The 17,904-nt window shown below is 39.1% G+C and overlaps 2 protein-coding genes across 8 annotated transcripts in view; both read left to right on the top strand.

Annotated features, from left to right (window-relative positions):
• Nucleotides 1-180: 180 nt before the first annotated feature.
• LOC306886370 (uncharacterized protein) lies at nt 181-11,773 on the top strand. Of its 7 annotated transcripts, none has more exons than XM_079443409.1 (18): nt 189-253; nt 776-865; nt 1,526-1,648; nt 1,961-2,086; nt 4,351-4,521; nt 4,684-4,778; nt 5,149-5,337; nt 5,537-5,734; nt 5,843-5,959; nt 6,478-6,653; nt 6,840-6,920; nt 7,196-7,282; nt 7,470-7,611; nt 8,621-8,710; nt 8,803-9,627; nt 9,715-9,898; nt 10,142-10,318; nt 10,960-11,765. In XM_079443409.1, the coding sequence occupies exons 5-18, from the start codon at nt 4,366-4,368 to the stop codon at nt 11,068-11,070; spliced, it is 2,628 nt and encodes an 875-aa protein (XP_079299535.1). In that variant the 5' UTR covers nt 189-253; nt 776-865; nt 1,526-1,648; nt 1,961-2,086; nt 4,351-4,365; the 3' UTR covers nt 11,071-11,765. The 7 variants fall into 7 exon arrangements, with proteins under 7 accessions (XP_079299533.1, XP_079299531.1, XP_079299534.1 ...); XM_079443411.1 differs by having other exon boundaries at nt 191-253; nt 10,967-11,773; XM_079443407.1 differs by lacking the exon at nt 1,961-2,086 and having other exon boundaries at nt 181-253; nt 10,967-11,773.
• A 1,710-nt stretch (nt 11,774-13,483) lies between these two features.
• LOC306886445 (chloride intracellular channel protein 4) overlaps nt 13,484-17,904 on the top strand; it is a 38,062-nt gene continuing 33,641 nt past the window's right edge. Inside the window, exon 1 of the mRNA XM_079443551.1 lies at nt 13,484-13,877. Coding sequence (XP_079299677.1) covers nt 13,809-13,877 — 69 coding nt within the window. The 5' untranslated portion in view covers nt 13,484-13,808. The remainder of the gene's footprint in view (nt 13,878-17,904) is intronic.

Here is a 17,904-nt window from a genome sequence, read left to right as displayed (position 1 = left end):
ACCTCTGCAGTAATCACAAATAGACTCTGACAAAAATAACATTACATACAATTTGTGTTTGATATTTCATTTTCATGATAAATTCATTATATTATAAAACATTATGACACAAAATTAAAAATAAAAACAAAAAAACGATCAAGCTAGATTTGAACATGCACCGGAAGTGAGGTAAAAGCTGCCCCGGCGCAGTGGACTGTGGGACATCGTGCCATATTGACACACGATAGAAATGGACGCGGGGTTTTTCCGCGTAAGTCTTATATTCTTTTACAACTCTCGTACTATAAAGGTCGAATCTGTTGTTTGTATGTGTTATACGTCAGCTGGTTGTTTAGTTGGTTATTTTAAAGCTGTATTTGGTGTGTTCATTGGAGTGTGGCCGTAATGGCGGCTGCGTGAGAGAACCAGAAAATACTGAACAGATTAAACAGCAACAACAGATTTAAGGAACACAGCGCGTTGAATTTCACATTATCGCCCTTATTCTTACAGATAAAATCCGCAGTAACATTATACAGTCATCTGTGCTCTGGTTAGCGTAGGTAAATGAAAATACAGACAGAACCCGAAACCCGGACAAATGCCATGTTCTTCTGCGATAGCGAGCTGCGTATTCGTATGTGTGTCAATATCCTAACGTTACTCAAATGGTGAAATAATTCAGTTTATTTGCAGTCTCATACTGCAAATTGTATATCCACTTCAGATACAGATAATATGAAGTTGCTTTTATATCATAAATTGTTTTAATCATGAATTCTTGTTATTTCAGGGCACCAGTGCGGAGCAGGATAACCGCTTCAGCAACAAACACAAGAAGCTGTTGAAGCAACTGAAGTTTGCAGAATGTCTGGAGAAGAAGGTAGAAAATATGGAAATTACTGCTGTCAACCAATTAAACAAATGCAACTAATTAATCGCACGTTTTTCTGAAATCGCGATTAATCCCTCCTAACATTGAAGTTTTTAAATGTACTTTTGTAATGCAATTTCATTCTTCAAATTAATGTACAAACAACAGTATATTCTTTAATATTTGTTTAATGGCATCTTTATTTTTATGACTGTATCACTGATACCAATTAATACTAATTTCCCTATAAAAATGTTTCCCCCTAATATTTAACCATTGACTATAGGCATAATTTTGATAGCACTAATGGAAATACATGTAATTTTGTAACCAAATTAAGGCAAGGCAAGTTTATTTATATAGCACATTTCATACACAATGGTAATTCGAAGTGCTTTACATAAAATAATCATAAAAAATATAATCACGACAATAAAACAAGGAATTTAATAAAAAAATGGTTTAAAATGAATTTAAAATAGAAAATGAAAATACATAAAATACAGTGCAATCAGTTCGGATCAAATTAAGGTTGACCTATGAGTTACCAGCATATGTGTATATTTATAGATGGATAGATATATGGAAAATCTTTATTAATTTATAAATAAAGTTATTTTAAACTTTAAAAGTTGATTGTTTCAAGATTGTTTTCTGGCTCGTTATTAGGTGGATATGACCAAGGTCAACCTTGAAGTCGTGAAGCCCTGGATAACCCAGCGTGTGACGGAGATCCTTGGCTTTGAGGATGATGTCGTCATCGAATTTGTCTTCAACCAGCTGGAGGAAAAGGTAGACGGCCGCTCTGCTCTTCCCGTTGTCTTTTCACACATGCTGCAGTTATATATTAGATGTGTTTTGTTCTTTGGGAGGATGAGAGAAGGTTTGAAGTTCAGTGAATAACTGCTGACAGTTATTTGAAACATTTGCCATGCGTAGATGTAACAGCAGAAAACATCTAACATCAGTCTTTAAGTGTCTGTCTGGTTTTAAAAAGACAGAAAAGCGGGTAAAAATGATATTCTCTCTCTGAAGATATGATTTGTGACACCGTTCCTTCTGAACAGCAATGTTCTAATGTTGATGTGATTTATGATTTAAAAGGCCTGAACCAATATGGATCTTATTCCTTGCATCTGAAGTATAGCACCAACTCCTAATTAGATCTCACCTGAGCCCAAAGTCTCTCTGAATCCAACTCTCCCTTGATGATGAGCTTTATTTTTTGAGGTGAGTTATAAGCAGGGCTTGACATTGTGCCAGTGGAGTCATTTCAGCTTTATCATTTGTGCCTTTATGTTTCAGAGTCACAGTTTAGCAGTACATCTTAAACACAAAGGCCTGATTACATTTTTGAATGACATACAACCATTAAAGAATAAAAACGAAAAAAACAACAACAGCATTGCATGTGAGATGATAGCGCAGTACAACATTGGTGTAAGATGCCTATTTTATTTAATTAGAATTTATTAGTCAATACGTGTTATTCTATGTCTCAGTGAATAGCTTTACTATCAGTTATAAACAATACATTGGTTTCTTGTATGTTTGTGCATTTGCGCAACCTGAAACAAAAACCACACGAGACGTGACATTTTGCGTTTTCATTAGTTTAGCTAAGCTCTGTATATTAGTCAATGTTTTAGTCTCTAAAGATTTGATTTTCAGGAAGCTTTCGATTGGATTCCAGAGAGGTATTTGCTCCTATTAATGATACATAAAGGTTTTTCCTTATTCTCAGATCTAAAGAGGTGCTTTCAGTTTTTGTAATGGCATAGCCATACAATATTTTAAAGGAATGCTTCAGGATCAATACAGGATAAGTTTGATCAACAGCATTTGTGGAATAATATCAGTTTCCTGAGAAAATAATTAAGTCCTTTAGTTCGCAGCAGCAGCAAGGGGCTTCTGGGGCAAAGGTTCTCAACCAGGTCCAGGACCTCAGCCAGCTGCATTATTATTAATAAATAATAATAATTTATTATATATAAATAATTAAATAATTATAATTATTTAATTATATTTTAAAAAAATGTCTCCCCATTTTTTGGGGGGGGAAAAACACTTAGATCTTTGAAATGTTGTTGAATTTTACATCTTATAGAATCACAAAATTAATTGTTTAATTAATTGAATATATAAACACTCAAATGTTTGAAAACAAGCAGCATTGTCATAATTACAGGCAGCAGAAATACCAGAGAAAATATCTAGGCCAATATGGGCAGGCCTTTGGACAGGGAGTCAAAAATTTTGAGAGCCTCTGTTCTAGGGTTTTCAAATTATAAAATTTGTGAAAATTGCTATAGAAATAAATCTGAATGGAATTTAAAATGTTCCTCTTCCATTTAATTAAAAACAAATACTGGTTAGAAATAAAATACACTTGAAAGAAAGTCAACTTTTAATTTTTTATAATATTTTTTATTATAGCTCAGTCTCAGTACAGTCTTTTGCAAACATTTTCTGCTTTCATAATCACACTTTCTAACGCAGTCATAATGGGCCATCCGTATGAATGGAAATAAAATACTGAAGGGTGTAAGCGAATCATAATTTTGTGTCCTTGGCGTTAAAAACTTTGGAAATACTTTATTCATTTATTCCACAGATGCTGTCATTGGAGCTTAACTTGTATTGAACCAAAAACATTCGTTTCTCATTTTAGTACACCGGGTGCTCAGTCCTGCTCTTGGAGATCTACTTTACAATATTTTGGTCCAGCCCTGTTCTTATGACTAAACTCTGCTGTGATGTACATCTTCAGGAGCATGATATAGCACCCCTGTCTTAGCACATGGATCTTATAGGTATATTTTCCTCTTCATTTGTTGTAAATAAAGCGTTTTACATGCCTTGTGTACTCATTATTGCTTGTTCGTCTCTTGCAATTTAGATAAATGATATAGCATTAAACTCAAGGTGATTGAGTGTGATGCAGTAGTGAGGCGGAGGCCAGCCAATGGAGCGCCTTTCTCCGCCCCCCCCAGCCCACAGAGCCTGCGCCACTCACACTGAAGACAACTGGACTGTTCTTGCTTTGTGGGGTTTTGATGCACTCTGTTTGTGGACTGTAATATTTCTATCTCTCAGGAGTTTGATATTGCACAGGAAGAGACAGCCCTAGTTGCGGGGGAGGGTCTTATTGCTCCTTGACAAGGGGGATGTGAACTGGGAGGGTACATCTCAGTTCAGATGATAACATTTAAACATGTAATGCATGCTCAAAGGCAGTTTATTCATTTTAGAAGTGTTTTCTGTTGCTTTTATACAATTGGTTTATTAGTAAAAATAACATTCAGCTGTGGCTGTTGGTTTTAGAGAAATTTGAGGCCCACAGGTACTGGGCTCTTGTTGAAAAGCAGCTGTTTACTTATGTTCAGGAAGGGAAGGTGTAGGTAGGCTTTCAGAGCTCAGCATTCTGGTTCTGTGTCAGTATTAACTGCTTGGTTTCCTCCCCTCTTTCTTCCTCCCTGCTGTTTGTGTTGCAGAATCCTGATGGGAAGATGATGCAGATTAATTTGACCGGGTTTCTGAATGGGAAGAATGCTCGGGAGTTCATGAAGGACCTCTGGCCGCTGTTACTAAGCGCCCAGGAGAACATCGCTGGTATCCCATCTGCCTTCCTGGAGCAGAAAAAAGAGGAGATCAAACAGAGACAGGTGATGTAGAGAAGTTGCAAACTCGCGTACTGATTAATCACAGTTTTATTGGTTGGACTGTGATTGGGTTTATGTGGTTGTGTATGTATGATTGTATGGTTTACAACATGTTTATAAACTCAAGTTGAGTTTTTAACAGCATTTCTTCTCTTTGATGTTCAGATCGAACAGGAGAAACTTGCCTCTCTGAAAAAAGTAGATGAAGATAAAAGAGAGAAGGAGAGCAAAGAAAGAGCTCAGTCAAAAAGCCCTAAAAGGTTGGTTTTGGATTTGCTGTCAGTCAGCATGAAACTTCTTGAACATGAAAAAAAATGTAGGTTAGGACTTGATTTTGTCCGTCTGGAATTGATAACAATCCGATCATTTGCTAATTGCTGCAACCTGTCATAAGTTTTTATTAAAGATTATGAGAACACAATGTAAAAAACAAAAATGCACACAGATAAATCATCTGTAATAAACACTGCAAAAAAGAACATATTATAAAAAAAATAACATTGCAAAATAATAATAACATTGTCCATTTTCGTTTTCACGGTGACTTTAATAAATGGATTAGCACATTTGTCAGTGTAAATAATGGTTAATTGTGCTTGACTGCTGTTTTTTTTTCACTTTTTTTCCCAGGAGGAAGTCCCGCTCCCCCGTGAAGCGTGACCGTAAGTCCAGTCCTTCTCGATCTCCTCGCCGAAAACCGAGCCCGGCTGCCTCGCCGCCTTCCAGTCCGCCCAATCATAAAGAAGAACCAAAGCAAGAACCGGACCAATCAGAGAGCTCCAAACCAGAGCCTCTCATTCAGGAGGCTTCCTCTACTAGGTAATTGTGGAAACCTGACATTGCACTATGGCATCCTAATATATTAGTCCTTCAAGCTGCCTTTGACACAAAAAAAGTTCAATTGTGCAAGTTCCATCTTGAGCCACAAGGAGTGACTTTATTTTACTGAAAATAGTGCATAAAATTGCCTTTCTGCAAGATGCGACTGACATTTCTTTTTCTCCGTTCTACCTGTCAGTGATCTTGTGGGTGACGTGAAGCCGGACTCCGTGTCTGAGGCTGTGAAAGAGTCATCTCCAGATAAAACGTCCAAATTGGAAGACAAGCCCAAACCCAGAGACAGGGACAGAGAGAAGGATGGACGTAGCGATCGCCCACGCCACCGCTCTCGCTCTCGTTCACCTCGCTCTCGTAGACGACCTCGATCCCGCTCTAGGTAAGTCTTGTCTCTGATGGTGAAGCCATGTGATTTCTTATCCTAGATCATTTTGTTTACCTGCTAATGTGATTGAACTAGGGTTTAAGCTAATGTCTCTGTCTCTAGGTCGTTCTCTCCGCGTCGCAGAACTAGTCCCAGGAGGCGAATCTCTCCAAGACGTAGGAGCCCTCCTAGACGGCAACCACCCACTAGGCATAGACGTAGCCGTTCACCTGTCCGCAGGCTAGTCTTTTTGTTGTTTTTTAAATATAAATGTATACTTTTAATCAGCTAGGATGCATTAAAATTGACAATTAAGAGTATAGTGTTGCAAAATTATATTTCAAATAAATGCTGTTCTTTTGAACTTTCTATTAAACAAAGAAACTTGAAAAAATTATCATAGTTTCCACAAAAATATTAAGCAGCACAGCATATGATATGACACGGAAAATCTTAATTTTCAGCTTCCATTACTCCAATATTCAGTCACAGGAATAAATAACTTTTGAAAATATATAACTGAAAACTAATTTTAAAATTTTAATTGTTTCATAACATTTCATAAAAAAAATTATCAAAAAAAATCGATGTTGGGTGTGCATAAGCCTTCCAAAAATATAAGTCACTGAGGTTTCATTGTTTTGTAAATGTTCTCGTCTTTTTACTCTTAACTTTATTACTAGATGCAGTCTGTCTTCACATGAACTTCTAAACGTTAGGTCAACTTTGGTGTTTACCTGAACTTGTTTTTCCACTAGGCGCCGCTCTCGCTCCCGATCCTCCTCTGGTAGTTCCTCCTCTCGGTCACCCCATAAGAGAGCAGGAAAACGTGGGTCAGCTACCCCGCCCAGAAAACTTCCGCGTCGCTCTGACCTCTCCAGCCCTTCCAGAAAACGAGGTCGCAGTCCTTCAGGACCAGACACCAGCCCTTCAGGTTGCATCCTAAAACTCAATTTTGTTATTTGCAATTTGAAATGACTTAAATTTGATTTAATAAATTTACTTAAGATTATAGTTGATTATTTCTGTAAATCAGAAATGGTTACTCATCAGTGATATGTTGCTTGTAGGGATATTAACCGTTAAATGATTCTGACTGTAACGCATCTGAAAATTTCAGCTGTGAAGCACAGGCCTGGTGCCAGAAACGACTCTCACTCTCCTTCTCCTAAACCCAGGCGATCCGATGCATCAGAGTCTGGTGAGGTTTGGTTCTTCAACATGGATTTGTGTGCATGTCAGAAAGGTTTACGTGTGCAAGACTTGCAGATTGCGTTGAAATATCATGATGAACTGATGTTATGGATTCTGCAGCTCATGTCTCATGAGTCTCTTCTGTTCATTACAAAGATGAGGGGAGGGTGCATGTTATGGGTTTGTGTGTGTCGATGTATGTTTTTGCACATCATGGGTGTGTGATGGTGGGCACATGGCTGTTTCCTGGGCACTGAAGGACTCCACTGCTTTGCGTTTCAGAGGAGGAGAAGGTGGGCAAAGGGTCAACAGCAGATTCTGTCCAGCAGCGACGTCAGTATCGCAGACAGAATCAGCAGTCCTCTTCAGGTTACCACCATTTTTTTTTTTTTTATGCTCCATCACACTCGTTTGTCCTCACTTCCCTTCTCTCTTATTCTTTCTCTCACACCTGTGCTTGCAATAATGAATCATGTTGGTTGTGGGAGATTTATGCTAGTAGATGTTCGATGTTAGTACTGATAACCATGTTGGTTTGTTTTTTGTTTGCTCACAGACTCGGGTTCATCCTCTTCCTCTGAAGATGAAGGTCCGAGGAGGCAGAGTAGGGGGGCAGGTGCCAGGAATGGAGAAATCAGAAGGCGGCGGAGCCATTCACCTGCATCGCCACGGAGAAGGCACAGAGATGCATCCCCAAGGTAAAAAATCAACAATATTTGCATTTACGTAACATTTTCATTTGAAAATGTAAGGAGGTTAACCTCCTTAAGTCACTACTCAAATGCTTTGTTTACTTTAGTTAATTTTTAACTTATTATCTTATAATCTTATTTTTCAGATTAATTGCTTAGATTTTAGTTGCTATTGATTCCTGTCGTCCCTTACTTAGTGCCACTGTTTTTAAATTCAGATTGAACATGACTAAAAAAACGGCCTAGTTAAAGTAATGGCAGGAAACTGCTTCATTTTACGCAGTTGTAATTCTTGCTATACATACAGCATACAGCATACATGTAGTTTTATGAACAAATGACTGTGAAATAAAAGTTGTTCTTTTTAGTGAATCAAAATTAATGCAGTGCAACCAGTCTAGTCTGATTGACGATAGACTGATTGATCAGACTTCTAGTCTAAAGTGACTGTAGGGAACCAGGCCATTTAAAGATGTCAATTCTGTTGTTACTCACCCTAATGTCATTCTAGACTTGTAAAACTAATTTATTTAAAACAAAACACACAGATTTCTGTGCCTCAATTGAAAGTCCATTCACTCAAAATGTTTGACAAGTTATAAAGATTGTAAAAGTAATCCATGATTTACTTGTCACACTCGAACAATCCTCATTGCTTTTCGCGGAAGCTCAAACATGCTCATGCATCATATGTGAGATCAAACCTCATTGATTTTCTTAGGTTTCGTTAAACATATTTTGTGTTTTGAAATTAAAGCAAAGTCATATGGATTTGGATTGACATGTAGGTGAGTAAATTGACAGAATTTTCATTTTTGGCTGAATTATAAGACTCGTGACCTTAAATCTGAGGCTATAACTGAACTGAATTAAACTGACTCGTATGTGAGACAGTTTAATGTGATCTCAGAATGTGAATCAGAATCCATACCCAGCCCTGTTGTTCACTCTTAACTGAAAGATTCTTTATTATTGTGGAACATTTAGTTTAGATTCCCTTTCTCTCTTCTTCCAGAAAGAGACGTTCTCCATCACCTGCTGGCCGCAGACATCGTTCACCTTCTGTTCGCCACCGCAGGTCACCCTCTCCACCCCCAAGACGCAGGTATAGTCCAACTAAGTTTCTGTGGTTTTGGGTTGTGAAGACTCTTTGTCGGACTCATAATTCATCCCTTTCTTCTGTCCTTCCTGTCTCAGATCTCCATCTCCACCTCACCGGCGCTTCACTCCCCCTATCCAGCGCCGATACAGTCCCTCCCCTCCCCCAGCTCAAAAGAAACGCTCATCAGGGTCTTCTCCCAAGCGCAGAAGGTCTCCATCCCCTGTGTCCAAGCGTAGAGGGTCTCCTTCACCTGTTTCAAAAATCAGAGGGTCTCCATCGCCCACGTCCAAGCGTAGAGGGTCTCCTTCACCTGTGTCCAAACGCAGAGCGTCTCCCTCGCCTGTTGCTAAACGCAAAGCATCTCCCTCGCCTGTTGCTAAACGCAGAGCGTCTCCCTCGCCTGTTGCTAAACGCAGAGCGTCTCCCTCGCCTGTTGCTAAACACAGAGCGTCTCCCTCGCCTGTTGCTAAACGCAGAGCATCTCCCTCGCCTGTTGCTAAACGCAGAGCGTCTCCCTCGCCTGTTGCTAAACGCAGAGCGTCTCCCTCATCTGTTGCTAAACGCAGAGCGTCTCCCTCGCCTGTGGCCAAGCGTAGAGGGTCGCCCTCCCCTGTGGCCAAACGTCGCTCCTCTCGATCCCCGAAACGGAGTCATGGCAGTAGTCCAGGAAAAAGACGTACTCCACCCTCTTCTGCTTCACCCCCACCCCGCCACCGTAGAAGTCCCCCTGCAGCCCAAAGGGGTAGAGATACTCGCTCTTCTCCCCCTGCCCACAGCACTCGAGTGTCTTCCAGTCCTCCGGCCCGATACGTCCCCTCTGGTTCATCCCCACAGAGACAAAGACGTCAGACGTCACCATCTCACAGCACCAGACCCATTCGCAGGGTCTCCCGCACACCAGAGCCACGCAAATCTCAGAGGTACGTTTTTTTTTTGATGGAGCCCCTTCTATTTGTGTTACAGATGTGATGATCTTTGAATGACTATGTATTCTGGTCAATTTGTAGAGGTTCTCAGAGCCCCCAGCCAGTAAGGAGGCAAGTTTCACGTTCACCATCTGTTTCTCCTCCTCCTGCTCCAACGGCTAACAAGCGGCCTGCTTCTGTCTCACCTTCTCGCTCTGCTAGCCGTTCTCCACCTCCACCTGCCAAAAAGAACAGCAGCGTCTCCCCGAGCCCATCACCTAACAAGGTACGTCACACGTGCCCAAGAATCAGTCACACGTCCCCTAGACTGCTTGAGTCCAGAGAGCTTCTAAAACTAGATTTGTCTTTTTTTTTTTTTTTTTTTATAAATGGATCCAGCTGTATTTATGAAAGCTACTGCCAAAAGTATTAAAAACAGTATTTAAATCACTGATGCTTATGATTTTGCTGCTTTTTATATGGTATGGTTTTGCTTGAAGTCAAAAGGTTTTCTTTGTTGGTTCTCTAGAACTCTGATGCAGAAGGTAGTAAGAAGAAGAAAAAGAAGAAAGAAAAGAAACACAAGAAAGAGAAGAAACACAAGAAGCATAAGAAACAGAAAAAGGAGAAGAGTGGAGAAGAAAAGAGTGGAGGGGCGGCAGGAGGACACGGACAGGAAGCAGAGCCAGATTCTGATCAGAAAAAGGTGAAGTTGCACTTTTAAAGCTGTATGACCAGTCAACATAAAATAGTCTTGTTTCTCCAGTAATATAAATGTATCTCTGCATTTAACATTTTTTAATATACTACCATTCATATATTTGGGGTTTGTTTTTTAAAAGCCAAAAATACTGTAGTGTAATTTATTCTTGTAATGGCAAAGCTGAATTTTCAGTGGCCATTACTTCAGTCTTCAGTGTCACATGATTCAGAAATCATTCTAATATGCTAAATTGGTGCTCAAGAAACCATTCCAATCAATGTTGAAAAACAGTTCTGCTTAATGTTTTGTGGAAACTGATACTTTCTCACAATTCTTTGCAGAAAGTTAGAAAGAACAGCGTTTATTTGAAATGGTTGCAAAATGCTACAGAAATCTTTTGAAACACTTGAAATGTCTTTACTTTCACTTTTGACCAATTTTAATGCATTCCTGCTGAATAAAACTATAATTTTTAAAAAATTTTTTTTACTTTGCTTACCCTAAAACTTTAAACGGTAGTCTATATGGACTGGAGACATTTAACTGCAACTTTTACTAGAACTTCTCTTAGAGAGATTTTACATGGTGTCTATATTGTGAAACAATGCTTGAGTCAGACATAATTAATGCTACCTTTCCTGAAGGAATCAGAGAGTGAAGTAGAAGACACTTTGGATGATCTGGAGAAGCAACTACGTGAGAAAGCTCTCCGCTCAATGAGGAAGGCCCAGATGTCCCCATCATCTCAGTCCTGAGGAAATATCCACCACACCCCACATTTCCCTCTTTCTCTTCCACTCTCTGCATTTTAAATGTTTGATGTTGGTTCAGCTTTAGAATGTACAAATTGTTAAAATTCACCCTAGACTTTTGTTTGTTTGGATTTTTTTTTGGCATGTTTATTGCTGAGGAGTTTTATGATGTGGAAATTGAGCAGCTGAAATTTCATCAGATTCTGCCCTCCTTTCCACCCTTAAATACTGTCGACAACTTTATCTGAAAAACAAACCCCTTTTTTAGTCCCGACCCACCCCTCATAATTTCTGTGTTGCTTTTATGGTCATGATGAAACAAATTGAAAAGCTTATTTGCAGTTCTGAGTTAATATACAATTTAGCCTATGGATTCTCTCTTCACTTCAGCAGGACTTTTTATGAGTTTTGTTTGCGTGGATGGCAGACCCCAGCGTGTTTGTCCTCTTGTGTGCATGATCCATAAACCAAAACACCCAGAGAGCTGATCCAGCAGGTTGCTCTCTCGGTTTACCTGAGCATTGTGGCAGCACTCGAGCTCTCATTACACATGTGCACATGAGAACAAATCAGTGAAGTCTGTTTTCATCCTTTATTTTTTGCTTTATATTTTTTGTAACCTAAGTTGTGTTTGAAATTGTTGAACCCTGCAGTAATTTCTGGCTTTGAACAAAGTCACATTAAAATTAAGAAACACTTTTTGTCTCAAATCCTTTTCTTTAAATTGCATAATTGTTTACATCTGCAATTTGATATTTCCCTTTAAACAAAAGTGGCTAAATGAGAAACCCAAATAGTATGGTTGAATAGAGAGCATTGCATAAATTACATTTGGGATGCATACATGGCTGTTTTACATATGTTTTCTAGTCCATTGTGGTCTAGAAGGTTCTGTGGAAAGCCTGTGGTGTTCCAGGTCTGGTGATGACGCATGATAATCAACTGCTGTACATGTGCTGTCTTGTCATCACCTTGGCAACACTTAGGGACAATTCTTCAGTAGCCACACATGAAAGCTCAGTGTGTTCTTATTGTGTAGTGCGGTTAACAAGGACCAATCTGCAAAAACAGCCAAAGGCAACAATGTTTATGACCTGGTTGTTATTTTATAGTGCCACCTGCTTCCTAACTGGCCAAAAGCAGCTGTGGGAATACATAGGTGTTTAAGAGATAAACATGAGGTCTGTCTTTATTGCTGTCCCTAGAGGTCAGACTAAGTGATGGAGAGCTTTGTTTCTGGATCAGCTGTGTTTCTCTGCGCAGTGTGCAGGAAGATCATTGTTAATAACAAAGACCTTAAATAGGAATACTTGCTGGTTTTTTTTTTTCGGGTTTCTACAAGGAACTGAGAAGCCAAATGAGTGTACAAATATGGCTAACCAAATTGCCCTCACAATGTATGTTTGATTAGTCTAACTTTTTTTTTTGGTTGAGATAACCTTAAAGGAACAATTATTTAAAATTCTGCTATTTTACCCACTACATGTTTGGGTTTTATCAGATAACCTTAAGTTTAATCTAGAACAAGTACTAGTTTCTAAATTTATGCTGCATTTAATATATTATGATCTGTAGCATTTTGTTGTTTCTTTTGTTCTATATTTATAATTTAATGCAAGTTGATTTTGGCAACTACTTATAAAAGGCAACGCCATATGCAACAGACATGCCGGTGACCTGACATTTTACCCTACCATCAGATTGCCCTACCTGGGCTTACTGCGCATGAGCACATCAATATTGCATCATATTTCTCATGCTGAACAACGATAATTACTGTATTTGCATTACTGTAAGGGTAGGGTTAGGGTAGATGTTAAACTATAATTTGACAGATAGCATTTTTTGTTGTTGAATTGTACTACCTACTGTTTTAATTGGAGGTAGCAAAATCTGACAGGATATCACAAATCGACAGAACGCCGGAGTGGGAGATCTGCTTTGTTATTATAGGTTTTTAATAATTAAGGCATCAATAAGGATACTTTAAAAAAATAAATTTGCTAAGTGACTATCTCAATTACTCAATGATAACGTCAATTGTCGCCACCTACTGGTAAAATGGTATTCGAGTCACTGCGATGAATCGAAACATGACAAAAATCCAAGCCAACCAGTTTTCCGCCAAAATATTCTAAAAAAATTATTAGGTAAAATATAGTTATGGTTAAATGTATCTCTTTATGAGTAAATATATTTATGGGTAAACTCGCTTACTTTAAGTGATTGACTTATTTGTGCTGTAACACTTTTTTTCAGAAGTCGTATAACATGACTCGTACTGTCCTTATAATGCAAGTCAAATAACTTTACCATGCAAATTAGCAGAAGTATAAACCCCCCTCGGGAAGCGTTAGCGCTTTGGTGCACGCGCGACGGTCCTCTATATATATACCGGCTCTGCGCGCGCCCGTTCCGTTCACTCTGCGCATGACATCACCGCCTTAAATACTTCAGTTGCTTTCCCCCTTTTCCGTGACCGTCGCCATCCCGAGAGCGCAGCAGAGGAGACAAAATACAATTTTTCAGTGATGTGTTACTAGGCAGTGGGACCTCGTGGAAAGAAAAGGGCATTTTGTATTTTATTTTAACGGACTCGCTGCATTTCAGTTGCGCTTGGAAAAACCGCAGAGTGATATTTGTGCTCGAGACAGAGGGAGGCGTGAAGGGAAAACTTTTTGTGCCAAGGTGAAGAAATCGAGGTTTGTTGTTGAGAAGGAGTCTGAAAGCAAAAGTTGGGGATGTCTCTGTCGGTACCTCAGAACGGTGTAAAGGGGGATAACGAACCCGTCATCGAGCTTTTTGTGAAGGTAAGAGCCTGACTATAAACTCCAATCATTGAAGTAAAGATTAAAGCGATAGCGCACCCAAACATTAACATATTGTCATCATATACTCATACAAACCTTTACGAATAACGTTCGTTTGTGAATACAAACGATATTTTAGGGAGAACGATAGACTGTCACCTTATGCTTTCAATACATGTTAAAAAGATGTGATGAAAGTGAATGGTGACCGAGTCTGTCAGTCCTAAACGTTCACAATACACCTCCTAAACTACAGGCTTCTGTTGTAATTTGAGTCATAATTCTGTTTTCTCTTGATAAGTAAACAATTCACAGTCAAAGCGACCACCTTAATATGTCTAAAACCATGTCAGAGATACGATTCAGCCATTGTGTTTGATGCCACCATGTGAATGTCAGCTGGGTGGAGGCTCAATATCTGTCTATTTAGATTCTCATGATTGTATGTAACACAAATAAAGGGATAAGAGTTTACACTCTCAGCCAAATGCACAAAGCACGCGGTTTGTATGGGAAACCGACAACAATGTACATCTGCAGTTCCCAATCCCGACTGCAGGAAATCCGTCCGGTCCAGGATACAGAGTAACCCACACTGGCATTAAACAGCCAAAAGAGCTCAATGTGATCTGTCAGAGTTATGTCTGTTAAGAAAGGACATTGTATTTAATATCCTTTGAATGAATGAACCCTCCTTTTGTTTCTTTATCTACTGCAGCATTGTTTTGCCTTCATAACAGAGTTTCATATTTTAACTCCACACATGAATCAGTCTGTTTATTGTGACCAGAGACTGTGTTAGGACCTATTTCTCCTTGGTTTGCTTCTTAAGACTAAACTCTTCGTCATTGCCAATGTAAACTGAAGCAAAGGAATCTGGTCCTCCCTTGGATCTTTGAGTAATCAAACTGGAATTATTCAAATTCCTCTCCACTGCTGGAAGCCTGCTGTCCTCTTTCTTTCCTGTTTTTCTCTTCTTTTCTCTCCCTCCAAAGGCCTTCTGCCCGGCAGAGCGGGAAAACTCCTGAAAGACTGAAAGGAGGGTGAGAAGGGAAGTGGAGGAGGGGAGGGGAGGGAGTTACAGAAAGAGGAGGGGGCTCCCAGCAGTGGATGTTTGGAGACTGAGATCTGTTTGGAAGCGTGCAACGAGCTCTCCTCTCTAACCTGCATGGTTACTAAACTACTAGTGCGTTAGTATCTCAGACGTGAAAACGCTAACCAGGCGTATATGATTATCTAGGCTTTAATTAAAGGATGCCCCTGCTCTATTAAATGGACTGTAATTAATAATTCAATGAACATTACAGCAGTTTGTCACGTTAGAAGGCACATGTATAGGTCAGCTCTTTTTGGAAGTTGTGAAGTGAACCTGCAAAACATTAGAAAAGACTCATATTTTAAGTACGGGCTTTGGTTTCTAACAGATTGATTGTTAAAGACCCCAGAAAATTTGAGGGGTGCAGTTTTCTTTACTGTATTGCATTTATTTTCCTGTATTTTTTATAATTACTGTACTGTATTTGAGCTTTGGGTGGGATATCGAAAATAATTTCCTTTTAATAATATTTCTAAAAATTTTATTATATTGACATTTAATGATCTATATTTAAATGCATATATAGTGTTGATTTTTTTTATTTTATTTAACACAGACAGACAGACAGATAGATGTGTGTGTGTATGTGTATATATATATATATATGTATATGTGTGTGTGTGTGTGTGTATGTATATGTGTTTTAAATATTTTTATAAATATTTATAACAAATATATAAGGATATGCTCACTTTAGAGTATTTGAGTACACTAACATTTATATGGCCTCTAGCTAATGCACAAAACTCCAATTTTTATTTCACGGGGTCTTTGCAATAAAGTGTCCATCCTATTGTCATTTTTAAGAGTATTTTGCAGTGTCTTGCTGTGATATCACTGTATGAAGTGCTCGATATTTGTGTGGTAACATGCTGTAATCCTCAGTGATACTGATCTCATGTGATGCGTTTTTTTTTATGAATGGGATAGTCTGGAAATGATTCTTTTATTGCTGGTGTCATATTTTTAGATTTGGCTTGACCACATAGTTCATGTTCCTGATTGTTACATAGGGAATCATCATCAAAAATTAGTGCATGAGCAGTAAAACAATATTGTCCTGCTGTTGTGGCTTTGATGTGGAACGGGATGAAGAGAGACCGCAGGTCACTCTCATTCAGAGTCTGCTGATATCAGATGTGCTGCAGTGACACTTACACTGTGTGCGTTTTGTTTCTATGGCACCTGGGTAAAGAGAGTTTCATTTTATGTTTAAAAGTGCACACATGCTGCAGCAGAAAGATAATGTTGACTTCTCTCTCTCCCTTTCTGTCGTTTTATGTCTCTCTCATTCATAATTAACAGCATGTATGTAATGCATCTTTGTTCCACCTTTTCTTCCTGCACAACATCACAGCAGGACCAGCCCCTTTGTTGCCTTAGAAACCAGGCAAACCTTGCCTCTGCTGGCGGCTGATAATGCAGTCATCTCCCTTCCTCCCTCCCTCTGTACAGCCGCACCTGCTGGCCGTCTTCACCACATGGGCGTTCAGATTTTTGCTTTGATCGCAGTAAAGCACACTTCAGTGTGTGTTGATGTACAGTGCATTTCAAAAAGGGTCCGAACACACTTCTTGTGGGGCTGAATCTGATCAGTGCTTGCTGGTTTAGAAGCCTTTGTGTTTCTCTTAGTTGGCTATTTATCCTCCGTGTGCTCTAATGGGTTTGAGATTGAGAGATCAGCCTCCGAGCTTTAATGGGATCAGCGTCTCTTAAATTGATGTGACTTCTCTAGAGTATGATGCAGCAGTAATGAAGCCTTGGACAGAGCAAGGATTTGCAGTTCTCACTTCTCATGGTTATCGGATGTTAGGCTTATTTTGCTTTTTCACGGAAACGCTTCTATTCAAGTCAACATCTAGAAGTGTGGTAAATTTAAAGATATTTTGTATATTTTACTATTGGATATTTAGTAGTTCACTTCCAGAATGAAAATTTCCTGAAAATTGACCCTCCCACGTGGTCCAAGATGTTCATGCCTTTTTTTCTTCAGTAGCACAGAAATTAAGTTGTTTTTTGAGAAAACATTCCAGGACTTTTCTCCACATAATAGACTTCAATGGTAGCCAACAAATTCAAAGGGCTCTACACAATCCCTTATAAAATATCCCATATATAAATAAAAAATTTTCTTTTAGAAAATGACTGATCGTTTCACTAGATAAGACTCTTATTCTTTGGCTGGGATTGTGTAGAGCCCTTTGAAGCTGCATTGAAACTGCAATTTGGACCATCAACCACCATTGAAGTCCACTATATTGAGAAAAACCCTGGAATGTTTTCCTCAAAAACCTTAATTTCTTTTCAACTGAAGAAAGAAAAACGTAAACATCTTGGATGACATGGTATGGGGGCGAGTAAGTTATCAGGAAATTTTCATTCTGGAAGTGAACAACTACGTTAATTGTGCATGTACATTTAAAATAAATATGTTTTTAAAATATCTTTTAAAGATTTTTTTGGTTTATCTGCCACAATTAAAATAATGAAAACAATTAATTATTCTCTTATCTGTATTCTTGAATTTTATTATATGTGCATTAGGGCTGAACGATATATCGTTATCGTATCTATATCGAGATATGAACTTTAACGATATAGACGATATAGATTTCCCCTCTCCACGCTCGCCCCGCCCTGCATACAACTCTGGCAGTCACACAACGAACATCAGTTTTACGAGTGCCCTTGAATGCACCGCTGAGGTCCCTATTCGACCGCAAACTTGTATGGTATAGCTCTGGAAATTCAGACACACAGAGAATCAGCTGTTCATCCATTTTGAGTTCGGCGCTTGTTTGGATGCCCCGTTTCTATTGGCCGCGCGGGGAAACGTCACAGAGCGCAGCGGCAAAAGTTGAACTATTTTGAACTTTGACCGCGGCGCGCGCGCAAGCTCGCTGCTGGTGCGCTCCGCTGCGCTGCGCGTGC

Source organism: Barbus barbus (genome assembly GCF_936440315.1).
Source record: "Barbus barbus genome assembly, chromosome: 20".
NCBI lineage: Eukaryota > Metazoa > Chordata > Actinopteri > Cypriniformes > Cyprinidae > Barbus > Barbus barbus.
Note: the sequence above shows the minus strand (reverse complement) of the source record. Positions and strands in the feature narration are given on the sequence as shown.